This window comes from Balaenoptera acutorostrata, chromosome 3 (assembly GCF_949987535.1).
Source record: "Balaenoptera acutorostrata chromosome 3, mBalAcu1.1, whole genome shotgun sequence".
Taxonomy (NCBI): domain Eukaryota; kingdom Metazoa; phylum Chordata; class Mammalia; order Artiodactyla; family Balaenopteridae; genus Balaenoptera; species Balaenoptera acutorostrata.
Window position 1 is genome coordinate 16663763 of NC_080066.1, and position 15066 is coordinate 16678828.

The 15066-nt window shown below is 35.9% G+C and overlaps 1 protein-coding gene across 1 annotated transcript in view; it reads left to right on the forward strand.

Moving 5' to 3' along the window:
• The window catches only part of CCDC7 (coiled-coil domain containing 7), a 327643-nt gene that overhangs the window by 37939 nt on the left and 274638 nt on the right, over window positions 1-15066 (forward strand). Inside the window, exons 8-9 of the mRNA XM_057544500.1 lie at window positions 5780-5841; window positions 6930-6986. Coding sequence (XP_057400483.1) covers window positions 5780-5841; window positions 6930-6986 — 119 coding nt within the window. The remainder of the gene's footprint in view (window positions 1-5779; window positions 5842-6929; window positions 6987-15066) is intronic.

Consider the following 15066-nt stretch of genomic DNA (forward strand, 5'->3'; position numbering starts at 1 on the left):
ATTTCCCTGATGATTAGCAGTGTTGAGCCTCTTTTCATGTGCCTGTTGGACATCTGCATGTCTTCTTTGGAAGAGTTTTTATTCAGGTCCTCTGCCCATTTTTAATTGAATTGTTTTTTTGCTATTGTATGAGTTCTTTGTATATTTTGAATTTTAGCCTCTTACTAGGTATATCATTTGTGAATGTCTTATCCCGTTCATTAGGTTGCCTTTTTGTTTTGTTTTGCAAAGCTTTTTTTTTTTTTTAGTTTGATATAATTCCATATGTTTATTTTTGCTTTTGTTGCCTTTGTCTGAGGACAGAGATCCAAAAAAATATTAGTAAGACCACTGTCAAAGAGTTTACTGCCTGTGTTTCTTCTAGCATTTTTATGGTTTCAGGGTTTATATTTAAGTCTTTAATCCATTTTGAGTTTATTTTTGTATATGGTGTAAGAAAGAGGTCTAGTTTCATTCTTTTTCATGTAGCTGTCCAGTTTTTCCAACACCATTTATTGAAGAGACTATCTCTTCCCCATTGTATATTCTTGCATACTTTGTTGTAGAAAATTGACCATATAAGCATGGGTTCATTTCTGGGCTCTCTATTCTGTTCCATTGATCTATGTGTCTCTTTTTGTGCCAGTACCATACTGTTTTGATTACTATAGCTTTGTAGCATAGTTTGAAATCACTGAGTGTGATACTGCTAGCTTTCTCAAGATTGCTTTGGCTCTAGGTTTTTTGTGTTTCCATACAAACTTTAGAATTATTTGTTCTGTGAAAAATGTCATTGGTACCTTGATAGGAATTTCAATGAATCCATAGATTGCTTTAGATTGTTATGGGCACATTAGCAATTAATTCTTCCAATCCATGAGAATGGTATATCTTTCCATTTATTTGTGTCATCTTAAATTTCTTTCATCACTCTCTTAATTTTCATAGTACAGGTCTTTCACCTCCTTAGTTAAATTTGTTCCTAGATATTTCATTATTTTTGATGCAGTTGCAAATGGGATTGTTTTCTTAAGTTCTCTTTCTGATACAGCTTTATTAGTGCCTAGAAATGCAACAGATATCTGTATATTAATTTTGTATTCTGCAACTTTACTGAATTTAATTATTAGTCCTAATAGTTTCTTGGTGGAGTCTTTAGAGTTTTCTATGTATAGTATATCATCTGCAATCAGTGACAGTTTTAATTCTTCCTTTGCAGTTTGGATTCCTTTTATTTCTGATTGCTGTCTGATTTGTGTCTGATTCCTGTGGCTAGAATGTCCAATATTATGTTGAAGAAAAGAGGCTAGATTGGGCATCCTTGTCTTGTTCCTGATCTCAAACTATTCCAGACTTGAAAAGGTCCTGACAGGAAATAAATGGAAGACTCTTTAGGTCTTCTTAAAAAAAATGGATTTTATTCTGATTATCATTGGGGAGATACTGGAGGGTTTTGAGCAGAGCGTAACATGATCTGCCATATGTTTCAAAAGGACCATTCTGACTGCTGTGTTGAAAATTGACTATACAGGGTCAGGAGTAGAAATGGGGAGTCCAGTTGGGAGGCTTTTGCAGTAATCCATGGAAGAGATGATGGTGGCTCAGATCAGGGTAGTGGTTGTGGTGGAGTTGGTGAGCTTTGAGATTCTGGACATACTTTGAAGGTGGAGTCAGTAAACTCTCCTGATGGATTGGATGTTGCATGTGAGAGGAAAAATAGCCAAGAATGAGTTCAAGGTTTTGGCCTGAGCAGCCAGAAGGATGGAATTGATACTACCTTCACTGGTGTAGGCTGTAGGTGAAGCCAGTTTTGAGGAGGCAGATCAGGGGTTCTGGTTTGAAGATATTGGATATTCTGAGTTGTCAGAAATGTTAGGTGTATTTGAGTGAGCCATTACATATATGTTTTGGTGTTCAGGAGAGAGATGTAAGTTGAAAATAGGAATTGGGATGCCGTTTACATATGGATGGAACTTAAGGGTAGATATATCTTGAAGGGAGTGAGTGTAAATTGAGAAGAGAGGACCAGGGACTGATCCCTGGGACCCTTCCAACATTAAGAAGTCTGGGACAAAAGGAGGGGCTAGCAAAGGGGAATGAGGAGTGACCTAGTGAGGCAGAAAGAAAACCAGTATATGTGCTGTCCTGTAAGATAAATGAAGAAGGAAGACTATGCAAAGGGACTGTCAATGATGTCAGATGCTGTGGATCAGTCAAGAAGATTAGGACTAAGAACTGACCAATGGATTTAGAAAGGATGTCATTTGTTGACCTTGAGAAGAGCAGTTGTTATGAGAAATCTCTGGACAGAGGGCAGTTGGGGACAGTAACCATAGACAATGCTTTGGAGTGGTTTTGCTGCAAAAGGGGGAAAAAATAGCATAGTAGCTGAAGGGAAGTGGGGACAAAATAAGGCTCTTATAAATTAGGAAAATTAGCAGAATGTTTGTATGCTAATAGGAATGACCCATTAGACAGGAAAAGATTTATGATATAAAGAGTCAAAGAGGAATTGCTGGGACAGTATCCTTGAATATGTGAGTGGAGATGGAATAGGGGCTTGGATAATTATCTATGAAACCAGGTAGGAAGGCAGAGTATCAGGGTGCAGATGCTGATATAGGGTAGATGTGGTGTAGAAGCCTGTGGAAGTTACCTTTTGGTTGGTTTAGTCTTCTCAGGGAAGTAGAAAGAAAGGTTATCAGCTGAGAGTGAGGATAAGATAGGAGTTTTGAGAAGAGAGATGAGAATTTGTAATAGTCACTAAATGGAAGAGTGAATGGACAGGGACATATCTTTTGATTACCTGGTGATATTGAAGGCCTACTTGAAATCATGCATTTGGAGTAAGATGTCTCTTTAATACCGTTGTCTCTATTCAACCAATTTAGTTACCCAGTTATTTCTAATATCCTATCTGTTGTAATGAATCATTCATAAAATCACCCTTAGCCAGCCATATAGAGTGCAAGAAACTATTTTACTGTGGTATCAGATATTTTAGGAAAATGTATAATTCTATTTTACTTAGTTTAACAGGAATCTTTAGTATAGCTTTATTTCCTTGGTTTGCTGTAATTTTTATCCATTGCTTTGCTGCCAGCCCTTCTTAGTCTATTCCCTTCTTTATTTGACAGTTCTACTGTGCTTTTATTTCCAGTCCTTTTTAAAGTTTCCTTTTTAAAGTTTTTTTGGTACTAGAAAAAAAAATGGTGTGCATGTGTGCGTGTATGTAATTTATATTCTTCAGGCATATACTGTCTTGTTCTTGGTGAATACCAAAAATATGAAGAACCAGGATAATATGGGCACCAACTTATTAGAATAAATGTTAGCAGTGAAGCAGGGTTCTGTATACCATTTGTTGTGCTAAAGATTACTCCTTTAGGTGCTGGATCCTGGGAAGGTCAAGGGGTGAGGGCAGTTGGCAGACACTTGATTGGCTATTTACCCATTTACCATGGGGCAGAGCTATTTACCGATTGGATCAGGAGAATTTCAGTGTTACTGTCATACCAGTATATGAATATCTGTATGAGTATCAGACCTTTTTTCCCTTAGCAAGAAGTCAGCCTGAACAGAATTCATATTTTGAGATGTCTCATTTAGTAGATCTGAGTTATAATCTTTATAAACTTCGTAATCTACCCAATTCTTTCCAATTCATTCCGCTAAACTTCTTCGGTACTTTCTATCCCCTTTCATTGTTGTATCTTAAAAACTATTTTTTAAACATGCTTTTGTTTACATGATTGGCAAGCAGTCAGGCAGCCCCAAAGTGGCAGCACAGTGGCAGCTATGAGATTGGCTTGTCATACTTCCAAATATTAGGCTGGTACGGAGACAGTGGGCACAAATGGTGTTGAATTACTTACACAGACAGCAAGAGCAAGATCAGCATGGTGTCAGCTCCCTGTGTTCCTAGTTCCACAGGACGACACAGAGCAGGAGGGACCAGATGACAGGCCACACAAGCGATTTGTTGCTCTGTCATGAAGGAGCAAAATGTAAACTACATCCATGCAGCTTTTTAGTTTTTTTTTAAATTATTTTTTATTGGAGTAGAGTTGATTTACAATGTTGTGTTAGTTTCTGCTGTATGCAGCTTTATAGTCTTAACAGAGGGCTTCAACTGGGCTGTAAAGAAGAGAGGGGTAGAAAGCTCTGTGCTCAACTGAAATTAGGGAGATAGATGAGAAGTGAGCTTGTGTTAGTCTTCCACAAGACAGGAATGGAAAACTGCCTCATGGAGACTCTTCACCAGGCTTATCTTCTCTTTCTCCAGCAGAAATTTCAGGGCATTCTACTAAGATTTGGGTCTGACTGCTGTCAGGCCTTTGTGGATCTGTGTAATGTTGATAGAGTGCCATGGTAGAGCTATTCCCTTATAGCATTGATTCTCAAATGGGGGATATTTTGTGCCCCAGAGGACACTTGTATGTAGACATTTTGGTTGTCACAACTAGGAGTGGGAGAATGCTACTGGCACTTACTAGGTAGAGGCCAGAGATGCTGCGTTCTAAAATGTACAGGACAGTCCCCCACAACAAAGAATTATCCAGTCTAAAATGTTGGTAGTGCCAGGGTTGAGAAACCCGTCCTACGGTGATCTCTTCCTTTGTTACTTCTTTCTTGTCCCCTGTTGTTTGGCATCAAATAATATACCTAATAATTTTATTATGAATTAATCAATAATTAGCTACCAATTTAACTTAATAAGCTATTAATTTAATCATTCATGTGTAAGGTTTCCTGTCAAGACTGTCACTTCCTCAAGATCAGAACCAGTCACGCACATCTACATATTTCCTATCACATTTAATAAACAGTAAATAAATATGAGTAATTTTTATGAACACCTGAATTAAATCAACTCCAAGTCATTTGTTCCCCTATCCCTAACCATATCTAGTATAGTAACTTACCCAAGTAAAACTTCACATTTATAAACAACCTTTTTTTAGCATTAAACATACACAGAACCCTTTTATTTTACAGTGTTAAAATAGAAAGTACCCATAATTAGGATGGGCTACTATTTATTATGCAGTTACTTTATTGATCTCTCCATCTGTCAATGACTAGACTTAAAGGAATGAAGGCAGTGATACTTGAGTTGGCTTCAGTGGGAGCTGCATAATAGAGCCTTGGTTCAGAGGTTCAGATATATTAACTGAGCTATCTATTGTGAGGCATGAAATTAATTTCAGGCTATATATTAATATTAATACCTGAAATTTAAATGTCTGATATGTGCTAGGTATTTTCCTAGTAACTTTACGTGTGTTCTTTGGTCCTTACAACTATAATACTTTATGAGATAAGTACTCTAATACCCCAATTTTGATAGATGAAGAAACTGAGGCTCAGGTTAAGTGACTTACCCAAGGCCACATAATTAGTAAGTGGGTAATTTACAGCAGGTTTTGAGCCAAGCAGTTTGACTCTAGAACTTGTGCTCTTAACAATTGATTACACCATTAATAATACATTGGTAAAAAGAAATCTCATGCTTCTACCAAATACACTTTTATTATTTTTGTTCATGTTGTTGTTGGTATACCTAATTATGTTCATGGAATACATAGAATTCATAGAATTACATAGTTTGACTTTTTTACTTGTTTTCTTGCTACTGGATAATTTACCTTAATGTCTGTGAATAAAGGTTAAAGAACATGTTAAATTTTATTTTATAAACTGCATATGTCTAGAGTATATATTCTAGTTCTTAAGTGTAATTTAAATGCTTAATCTTCGATAATAAATAAGTATGTTTTATTTATTGAAATCTTAACAGGGATAGTGAAATTGCACCAGAAGAAGTGCAAACTTATGAAGCTGTACAGCAGAAAATTGAAGGTGATAATATTTTATACAAGTCCAGCCTTTATAGGGTTTCCTAAATACACCAACATTTTGAGACTTAAAGTTTAAAAATTTATAGCCATAAAAATTATACAATGATAAATTCAAAGATATTCAATAGCAGTTGATATTTTCAATAAAAGTTCTTATTATGTTCCAGATTCTGGGAGTGTATAAAATGAATAACACTTGGTTGTTACCCTCCAAATCCACAACATAGTAAGGATACAAGCACATTATGTATCATTTTAATATAGTATAATGCATGATAAAGGTATGTGTAATTTGCAGTGAGTCCATAGAAAGCCAGCTTGTTCAACCTGAGGGAGTTATTTAGGTTTTATGCAACCTTAAAGGATGAATAGGACTTTGTCAAGTGAAGATGGGAGATATTTGGTACTTTAAGAAGAGGGTATAGCATGAGAAACAGCATAAATAGGGAAATACCACTGGAATGGTATTAAAGTGTGAAGTAATAGGTAGGGGTAAGATAAGAAAGAGCCTAGGCAGAGGGATTAAATGCTTTAGGAATACTTTATTTTTTCCCCCATATATAATAGGGAATCATTGAAGATTTTTTCTAGGGAAGTGACATGTTGAATTTTACTTTAGAGAGATTATACTGGCCACATTGAGAAGCTAGATTTGGGGATTGGGAGTAGGAAATGGAAGTTACTGCTGTACCTTAAATGTGTGATAAGTGCCTATATTAGAGCACAAATAAAGAGAGGAAAAGGGGAAGATTTGAGAAATATTTACTGGATAAAATTGGCAAAACATGGTGATTGGATATGAAAGGAAGGGAGATTAGATGATGGTAACATTAACTAGGAGAATATAAGAGGAAAAACAAGTTTTGTTGAGAAAATGATGATTTCATATCACTCAGTTGTTACACACATTTTTTTAGATGTTACACTTTGTTGCCTGGTTGGGAGGGTCTACAGTGTAGACAGCTCAGTTGTTTTTCTTAAAATTTTTGTTCTTTTGAATGAGTTATTAAAATAAAAACTATAAAATTTAAACTCAGTTAATAAGTATAATTCATATTGAAACTCATGACAAATTCACTGTTATTTCAGAATTCATAAAAACACACTCAACTGAAGAAATTACAGGTGTTTCTGCGACTGAGCCATGTAAGTTTCCACTCATTAAGCATCATTGTATTAATAACTTCTGTTGAGTGTATTAATTTCTATAATTTAAAGTAATAATTATGAAGTTACAACATAAATTCCCTGGAGTTTGGAGCCATACAGTTGAGCTGGCGATCAAGCAAATACTGAAATTCCTGGTTAGCTACTTGCTACCAAAAATAGACTCATTTTTAAAGAGTACCATGTTATTACTAGGAATGGAGGATTTTTTATTGTAATGAGAATATGCTACAAAAATGTTTCAGAGGTGGTAGGCCTTAGAGGTGGAGCAGTGATAAATTTAAGAGGTCATTTGCACATCTTGTTTCTATGAATTGTAGATTATCTCATATATACTGGTGCTTTGACTGCAGCTGAGTACCTATCAGTTCGTGAATATAAAGAGCTGCTAGAACTCAAACTTCTAGAATTCAAACTTCTGACTACTTGTCAACAGAAAGGAGAAACTGCTTTACTTATGTCTTAATACTGGAGAGAATTTTGAAACAATCATGTAATGTATGCTGTGGAATATATTTTTAGAAGTAGAAAATAAGATTTGGTTGAAAAAAGTTGATGGAAATCCTTCCCTCTTTCAACTTCAGCTTTAAACCCTAACGTTGCCATGTTTAAATGAAGGGTAGCTATACATTCTACATTACTCCCAAGACCTATAGAGGCTTCTGATCTGAGGCAGCCCTGCCTGACTAGGTGGGGTAGAAAGGTGTCTAGAGCTTTGGCGTAGATAGTAAAAGCCTCTCTCTGCATCAAGGGGAACCCTCTGCACATCTGTGCAGCTCTCTCTCCCTCAATCTGTGCAGCTGTCTTCCGTCTGATACTGTGCGCTGTGAATTCTAGCTGCTTTGGCCTCCCCAGACTCTAAACTTTGTCTCTGAACTCATGGAAACCAGTAAACTTTGTCTGGGTTTCCCTTCCTTATGCTGTGGCCTGGAAACTCCAGACAGTAAGCTGGGGTCATCATAGAGCCACCCTTTGTTTTCCTTCTGTGAGGAATTACTGCATTGCACCTTCTGTTTTCCAGTGTCTGAATATTGCTGTTCTATATGTTTTGTCCGGTTTTTAATTGGTTTAAAGTGAAAAGGTAACTCTGGTCCCTGATGCGCCATCATGGACAAAAACAGAAGCCTCTGTGCCCACCTATAGGCCAGTGGAACACATTGTCCAATCACAAAACCAAGTTCTAAAATAATAAAGTATAATAGTAGAAATTTTACTCGTAATTTTTAAGGGAAGCAGAGGACAGGGTTACATTGTACAGTGTGGAGAAAACCCTTTTGCAAATTCCTCAGTTTCTTTTCCCATGGCAGCTGTCTCAATCCTTGGGCTCCACTGGTATATGTCTACTCTTTCTCAGTACTGCCTGTTCACTTGTATACTCTTTTTCTCTTAAAAGTACCCTTTTTCATCTTGTCCAGTGAAATTTTATTCTGTTCTTCCCTTCTCATTCCCTAAATTCTATTAGATTCCATAGCCTAATCAATAAGACAAAAGCTACCTTTGAATTTCATTCTGTTTTTTGTTTTTTAGACTATCATTTAATCTTGATGTTGCTTCATTTCATAATTAATGAACTCTTTTTTGGGAGAAGTTTTAGGTTTATAGAAAAATTGAGCAGAACGTACAGTTTCCATATACCCATTTTCCACTCCACTCCTCGCACAAAATTTCCTCCATTATTAAATTTTGCATTAGTGTGGTACATTGGTTAAAACTGATAAACCAGTATTTATACATTATTATTAACTAAAGTCCATAGTTTACATTGGGTTTAATCTTTGTGTCATACAGTTCTATGGATTGTGATAAATGCATAATGTCATGTATTCACCATTACAGTATCATACAGAATAGTTTCACTGCCCTGAAAATCCCATGTTCTACCTATTCATCTCTCCCTCCATCCACTGAATCCCTGGCAACCACTAATCTTTTTGTTGTCTCTAGAATATTGCCTTTTTGAGAATATCATATATTTGAAATTATGCGGTCTTTCTTTTACTTAGCAATATGCATTTAAGGTTTCTCCATGTCTTTTTATGCTTTTATAGCTCATTTATTTTTATTGTTGAATAGTAATCTCTTGTATGGATGTACCATAGTTTATCTGTTCATCTGCTGAAAGACATCTATGTTGCTTCGAAGTTTTTGCAATTATGAATAAAGCTACTATAAACAAAGGTGTTTCTACAGACAGAAGTTTTTCAGTTCATTTGGGTAGATACTAAGGAGTACAATTGCTAGATCATATAGTAAAAGTATGTTTAGTTTTGTAAGAAATTGCCAAGCTGTCTTGCACAGGGACTGTATCATTTTGTATTTTTACTAGAAACGAGCATGAGAATTTCTGGTGCTCTACATCTTTGTCAGCATTTGATGTCAGAATTTTGGATTTAAGCCATTCTAAAAGGTGCATAGTGTTATATCATTTTTTAAATTAAATTAACTTTTATCTCATTGTTTTAATTTGTGATTCCCTAATGATATATGATGTTGAGCATCCTCTCATATGTTTATTTGCCATCTGTATATCTTCTTTGGTGAGGTATTTGTTCAGATCTTTTACCTATTTTTAAATGGGGGGATCAGTTGCTTCCTTATTGTTGAGTTTTAAGGGTTTTTTGAATATCTTTGACACAAGTTCTTCATCAGCTATGTGTTTCTCAGTCTGTGGTTTATATTTTCATTCTCTTAACAGTGTCTTTTGCAGGACAGAAGTTTTGAATGTTAATGAAGTTGAACTTTTCTTTCATGGATTGTGCTTTTGTTGTTGTGCCTAAAAGTCATCTTCAAACCCAATGTAACCTGGACTTTTTCCTATGTTATTTTCTAGAAATTTCATAGTTTTGCCTCTTACATTTAAATCTATGATCCATTTTGAATTGAGTCTGTGTCTAAATTAATTTTTCTTGCATGTGAACGTACAGTTTTTCTAGCACTATTTGTTAAAAAGACTAACCTTTCTCCATTGAATTGCCTTTGTTTCTTTGCCAAAAATCAGTTGACTGTATTTGTGTGGGCCTATTTCTGGGATCTCTGTTATGTTCCATTGATATGTTTTTCTGTTCTTTGCCAATACCATACTGTCTTGATTACTGTAACTTTATAGTAAGTTTTTGAATTTGGATAGTGTCACTCCTCCAACTTTGTTCTTTAGTATTGTATTCTATTCTTTGGATCTGTTGCCTTTTCATTTAAAGTTTAGAATCAATTCGTTGATACACACAAAATCACTTGCTGGGTTTTTGTTGTTGTTGTTGTTTTGTTTTTTTGTTTTTTATGCTGTGTGGCATAGGGGATCTTAGTTCCCCAACCAGGGATCGAACCTGCACCCCCTGCAGTGGAAGCCTGGAGTCTTAACCACTGGTCCGTCAGGCAAGTCCACCCCCCTTTTTTTTTTTTTTGCTTGCTGGGTTTTTGATTGGGATTGCATTGAATCTACAGATCAAATTGATGAGAACTGATGTCTTAACAGTAATGAGTCTTCCTGTCCATGGCCATGGAATATCTCTCCATTTATGTGTATCTTCTTTGATTTCTTTCATGAGATAGTTTTTTTTCTTAATATAAATCCTGTACATATTTATTTAGATTAATACCTAAATATTGAGTTTTTTGGTACTAATGTAAATGGTGTGTTTATAATTTCAAATTCTACTTGTTTATTGCTGGTATATAAGAAAGAAATTGCAATTTACTTCTGTATATTACTCTCGTATGCTGTAATCTTTCTGTAATCACTTACTCATTGCAGGAGATTTTTGGTGATTCTTTGGGAATCACCTTTTTTATACAGGCAGTCATGCCATCTGTAAAAAAACACAACTTTACTTCTTCCTTCTCAAACTTTATACTTTTTCTTTTCTTTTCTTGTATTATTGCATTAGCTAGGACTTCTAGCATGATGTTGAATAGGAGTGGTGAGAAGGAACATCCTTGTCTTATTCCTGATCTAGGGGGAAAGCATTTAGTATCTTACCATTAAGTATGGTGTTAGCTGTAGGTCACAGACTTAGAAAACAAACTTATGGTTACCAAAGGGAAAAGGTGGGGAGAGGGATAAATTTGGAGGTTGGGATTAATATACATACACTACTATATATAATATAATCAACAAGGACCTACTGTATAGCACAGTGAACTCTACTCAATACTCTGTAATAACCTTTATGGAAAAAAATCTGAAAAAGAATAGGTATATATATAACTAAATCACTTTGCTGTATACCTGAAACTAATGCAACATTGTAAATCAACTATACGCCAATATAAAATAAAAATGTTGGGCTTCCCTGGTGGCGCAGTGGTTGAGAATCTGCCTGCCGGTGCAGGGGACACGGGTTCGAGTCCTGTTCTGGGGGGATCCCACGTGCTGCGGAGCAGCTAGGCCCGTGAGCCACAACTACTGAGCCTGCGCATCTGGAGCCTGTGCTCCGCAACAAGAGAGGCTGCGATAGTGAGAGGCCCGCGCACCGCGATGAAGAGTGGCCCCCACTTGCCGCAACTGGAGAAAGCCCTTGCACAGAAACGAAGACCCAACACAGCCAAAAATAAATAAATAAAAATAATAAGAAGAAGGGATCTATCAATCCCGAAAAAAAAAAAAAAGTTAAAAAGTATGGTGAAAAAAAAAAAAAAAAAGTATGGTGTTAGCTGTAGGTATTTTGTTTGATTTTCTTTATCAAGTTGTGGATGTTTTATTCTGTTTCTAGTTTGCAAAGAGTTTCTGTTATGAATGGGTATTAGATTTTGTCATATGCTTTTTCTGTATCTTTTGAAATGATCATATGATATTTGTTCTTTGGACTATTGATATGATAGGTATATTAGCTGATTTTCAAATATTGACCCAGCCTTGTACAGTTGGGATAAATTTCACTTGGTTGTGGTGTATAATTTGTCCCATACCTTGTCAGATTAAATTTGCTAATATTTTGTTGGGGTTTTTGCATCTGTGTTCATGAGAGATATTGGTGTGTGGTTATCCTTGTTTGGTAATGTCTTTGTCTTGTTTTAGTATTAGAGTAATACTGGCCTCATAAAATGAGTTAGGAAATGTTTTTTCTGCTTCTGTCATCTGAAATAGATTGTAGATAACTGGTATAATTTTTCCTATAGGTTTGGTAGAATTTGCCAGTGCAGTCATCTGATCCTGGTGCTTTCTGTTTTGTAAGGATATCAAATTATTGATCCAGTTTCTTTAATATATAAAATATATATTCTATTCAGAATATCTTTTTCTCCTTGTGTGAGTTTTGGTAAATTGTGTCTTTCAAGGAATTGGTCCATTTCATCTAAATTATCAAATTTGTTGGCATAAGTTTTTCATAATCTTTTTATTATTTTTTGATGTCCATGGGATCTGATGTGATGTCCCCTCTTTCATTTCTGATGTTAGTAATTTGTGTCATATCTCTTTTTTCTTAGCTTACGCATTTTCTTGATTTTTTTCAAAGAATCAGCTTTTTGTTTAATTGATTTTCTGTAATTTCCTATTTTCATTGATATCTGCTCTAATTTTTATTTCTTTTCTTCTTCTTACTTCAGATTTAATTTGGTCTTTTTTTCCTGGTTTCCAAAGGCAGAAGCTTAGATTATTGATTTAAGATCTTCCTTCTGTTGTGATGTATTCATTCAATGCTATAAATTTCCCTTTTACTGCATTTCACAAAATTTGATGTTACATTTTCATTTTAATTTAGTTCAAAATGTATTTTAGTTTCTCTGAGACTTCTTTGTCATATGCGCTATTTAGTATGTTACCTAATCGCCAAAATATGTTGGGATTTTCATGTTGTCTTCTGGTACTGATTTTTTTTTCCTGGGACCTAACTATATATTATCTACAACTTTAAATATAAAGTTAATAATAAATAATAATAAGATAATGGTAACATTTATCAAAAGAAAGCAGGAGTAGCTATATTAATTTGAACAGAGCAGACTTTGGAGCAAAAAAAATTTATTAAGAATAAATAGGGGCATTTAATGCTGAATGAGTCAGTTCTGCAACAAGACACAATAGTCCTCAATGTGTATGTGCCTAACAACAGAGAGTCAAAATAAATGAGGCAAAAACTGATCAACTGCAAGGAGATATAGATGAACCCACTATTATAACAGGAGAGTTCAACACCATTCTATCAGAAGTAGACAGGTGCAGCAGGCAGAAAATTGGTAAGGACTTAGTGAACTCAACAACACCATCATTCAGCTGGATAAAATAGACCTCTATAGACTACTTCATGCAACAAGAACAGAATATACATTATTCTCAAGCTCACATGGTACATACACCAAAATAGATCATATTCCAGGCTATAAAATACACCTTAACAAATTAAAAAATAGAAGTCATATAATGTCTGCCTTCAGACCCCAAAACAATTAAATTAAAAATCAGTACCAGATGGGCTTCCCTGGTGGCGCAGTGGTTGAGAGTCTGCCTGCCAATGCAGGGGACACGGGTTCGAGCCCTGGTCTGGGAAGATCCCACATGCCGCGGAGCAACTAGGCCCGTGAGCCGCAATTACTGAGCCTGCGCGTCTGGAGCCTGTGCTCCGCAACAAGAGAGGCCGCGATAGTGAGAGGCCCGCGCATCACGATGAAGAATGGCCCCCGCTTGCCACAACTAGAGAAAGCTCTCGCACAGAAATGAAGACCTAACACAGCCATAAATAAATAAATTAAAAAAAAAAAAAAAAAAAATCAGTACCAGAAAGGGAATTCCCTGACGGTCCAGTAGGTAGGACTTCATGCTTTCACTGCTGAGGCCACAGGTTCAATCCCTGGTCAGGGAACTAAGATCCCTCAGACTGTGTGGTGTGGCCAGAAAAAAAAAAAGTCTGACAACAGTAAGTGTTGGCAAGGATATGTAACTGTGAGTGAGGTATACATTGGCACAATCACTTTGAAAAATAGCTTTTCTTTATCTAATTAAGTTGTGGATGTGCATACCTTTAGACTCTTTTTCTTTTTAACAGCTTTATTGAGATATTCTTGACATACAACATTGTACAAGTTTAAGGTGTTTATCATAACAATTTGATACGCATATATATTGTGAAATGCTTACCAAAATAAGGTTTTTTACATATCCTTTATCTAACATAATTACCATTTTGTTGTTGGCATTGTTATGGAGAGAATATTAAAGTTCTGCTCCCATAGCAGCTTTCAAGTATACAATACAGTATTAACTGTAGTCACCATGCTGTGACCTCAGGTCCCTGGAACTTAATCATCTTATAACTGAAAGTACTCTTTGACCAACATTTCCCAATTTTCTCCACCCCACAGCTCCTGGCAATCACCATTATGCTCTCTGTTTCTATCATTTCAGTGTTTTTAGAGTCTACATATAAGTGGAATTATACAGTATTTGTCTTTCTCTGTCTGACTTATTTAACTAAGCATAATTCCCTCAAGGTCCATCCATGTTGTTGCAAATGGCAAGATTTCCTCTTTAATGGCTGAATAATATTCCACCATGTGTGTGTGTGTGTGTGTGTGTGTGTGTGTGTGTGTGTGTGCATATTTATCCATTCACTTGTCTGTAGACATTTGGGTTGTTTCCATGTCTTTGCTATTATAAATAATGCTGCAGTCAGAGTTCCCTGGTGGTCCAGTGGTTAGGACTCATGGCCTGGGTTCAATCCCTGGTCGAGAAACTAGGATCCCACAAGCCACGCAGTGCGGCCAAAAAAATGCTGCAGTGGACACAGGAGAGCAGATATCGCTTTGAGATAGTGATTTCATCTTCTTTGGATATACACCCAGAAGTGAGATTGCTGGATTATATAGTAGTTTTATTTTTAATTTTTCAAGGAACCTCCATACTGTTTTGCATAGTGGCAGTACCAGTTTACATCCCCACCAACAGTGCATCAGGGTTCCCCTTTCTCCACATCCTCATCACCATTTGTTATCTCTTGTCTGTTAGATAATAGCCATTCTAACAGGTATGAGGTGATATCTCATTGTGATTTTGATTTGCATTTCTCTGATGATTTGTGTAGTTGAGTACCTTTTCATGTACCTGTTGGCCATTTGTATGCTTTCT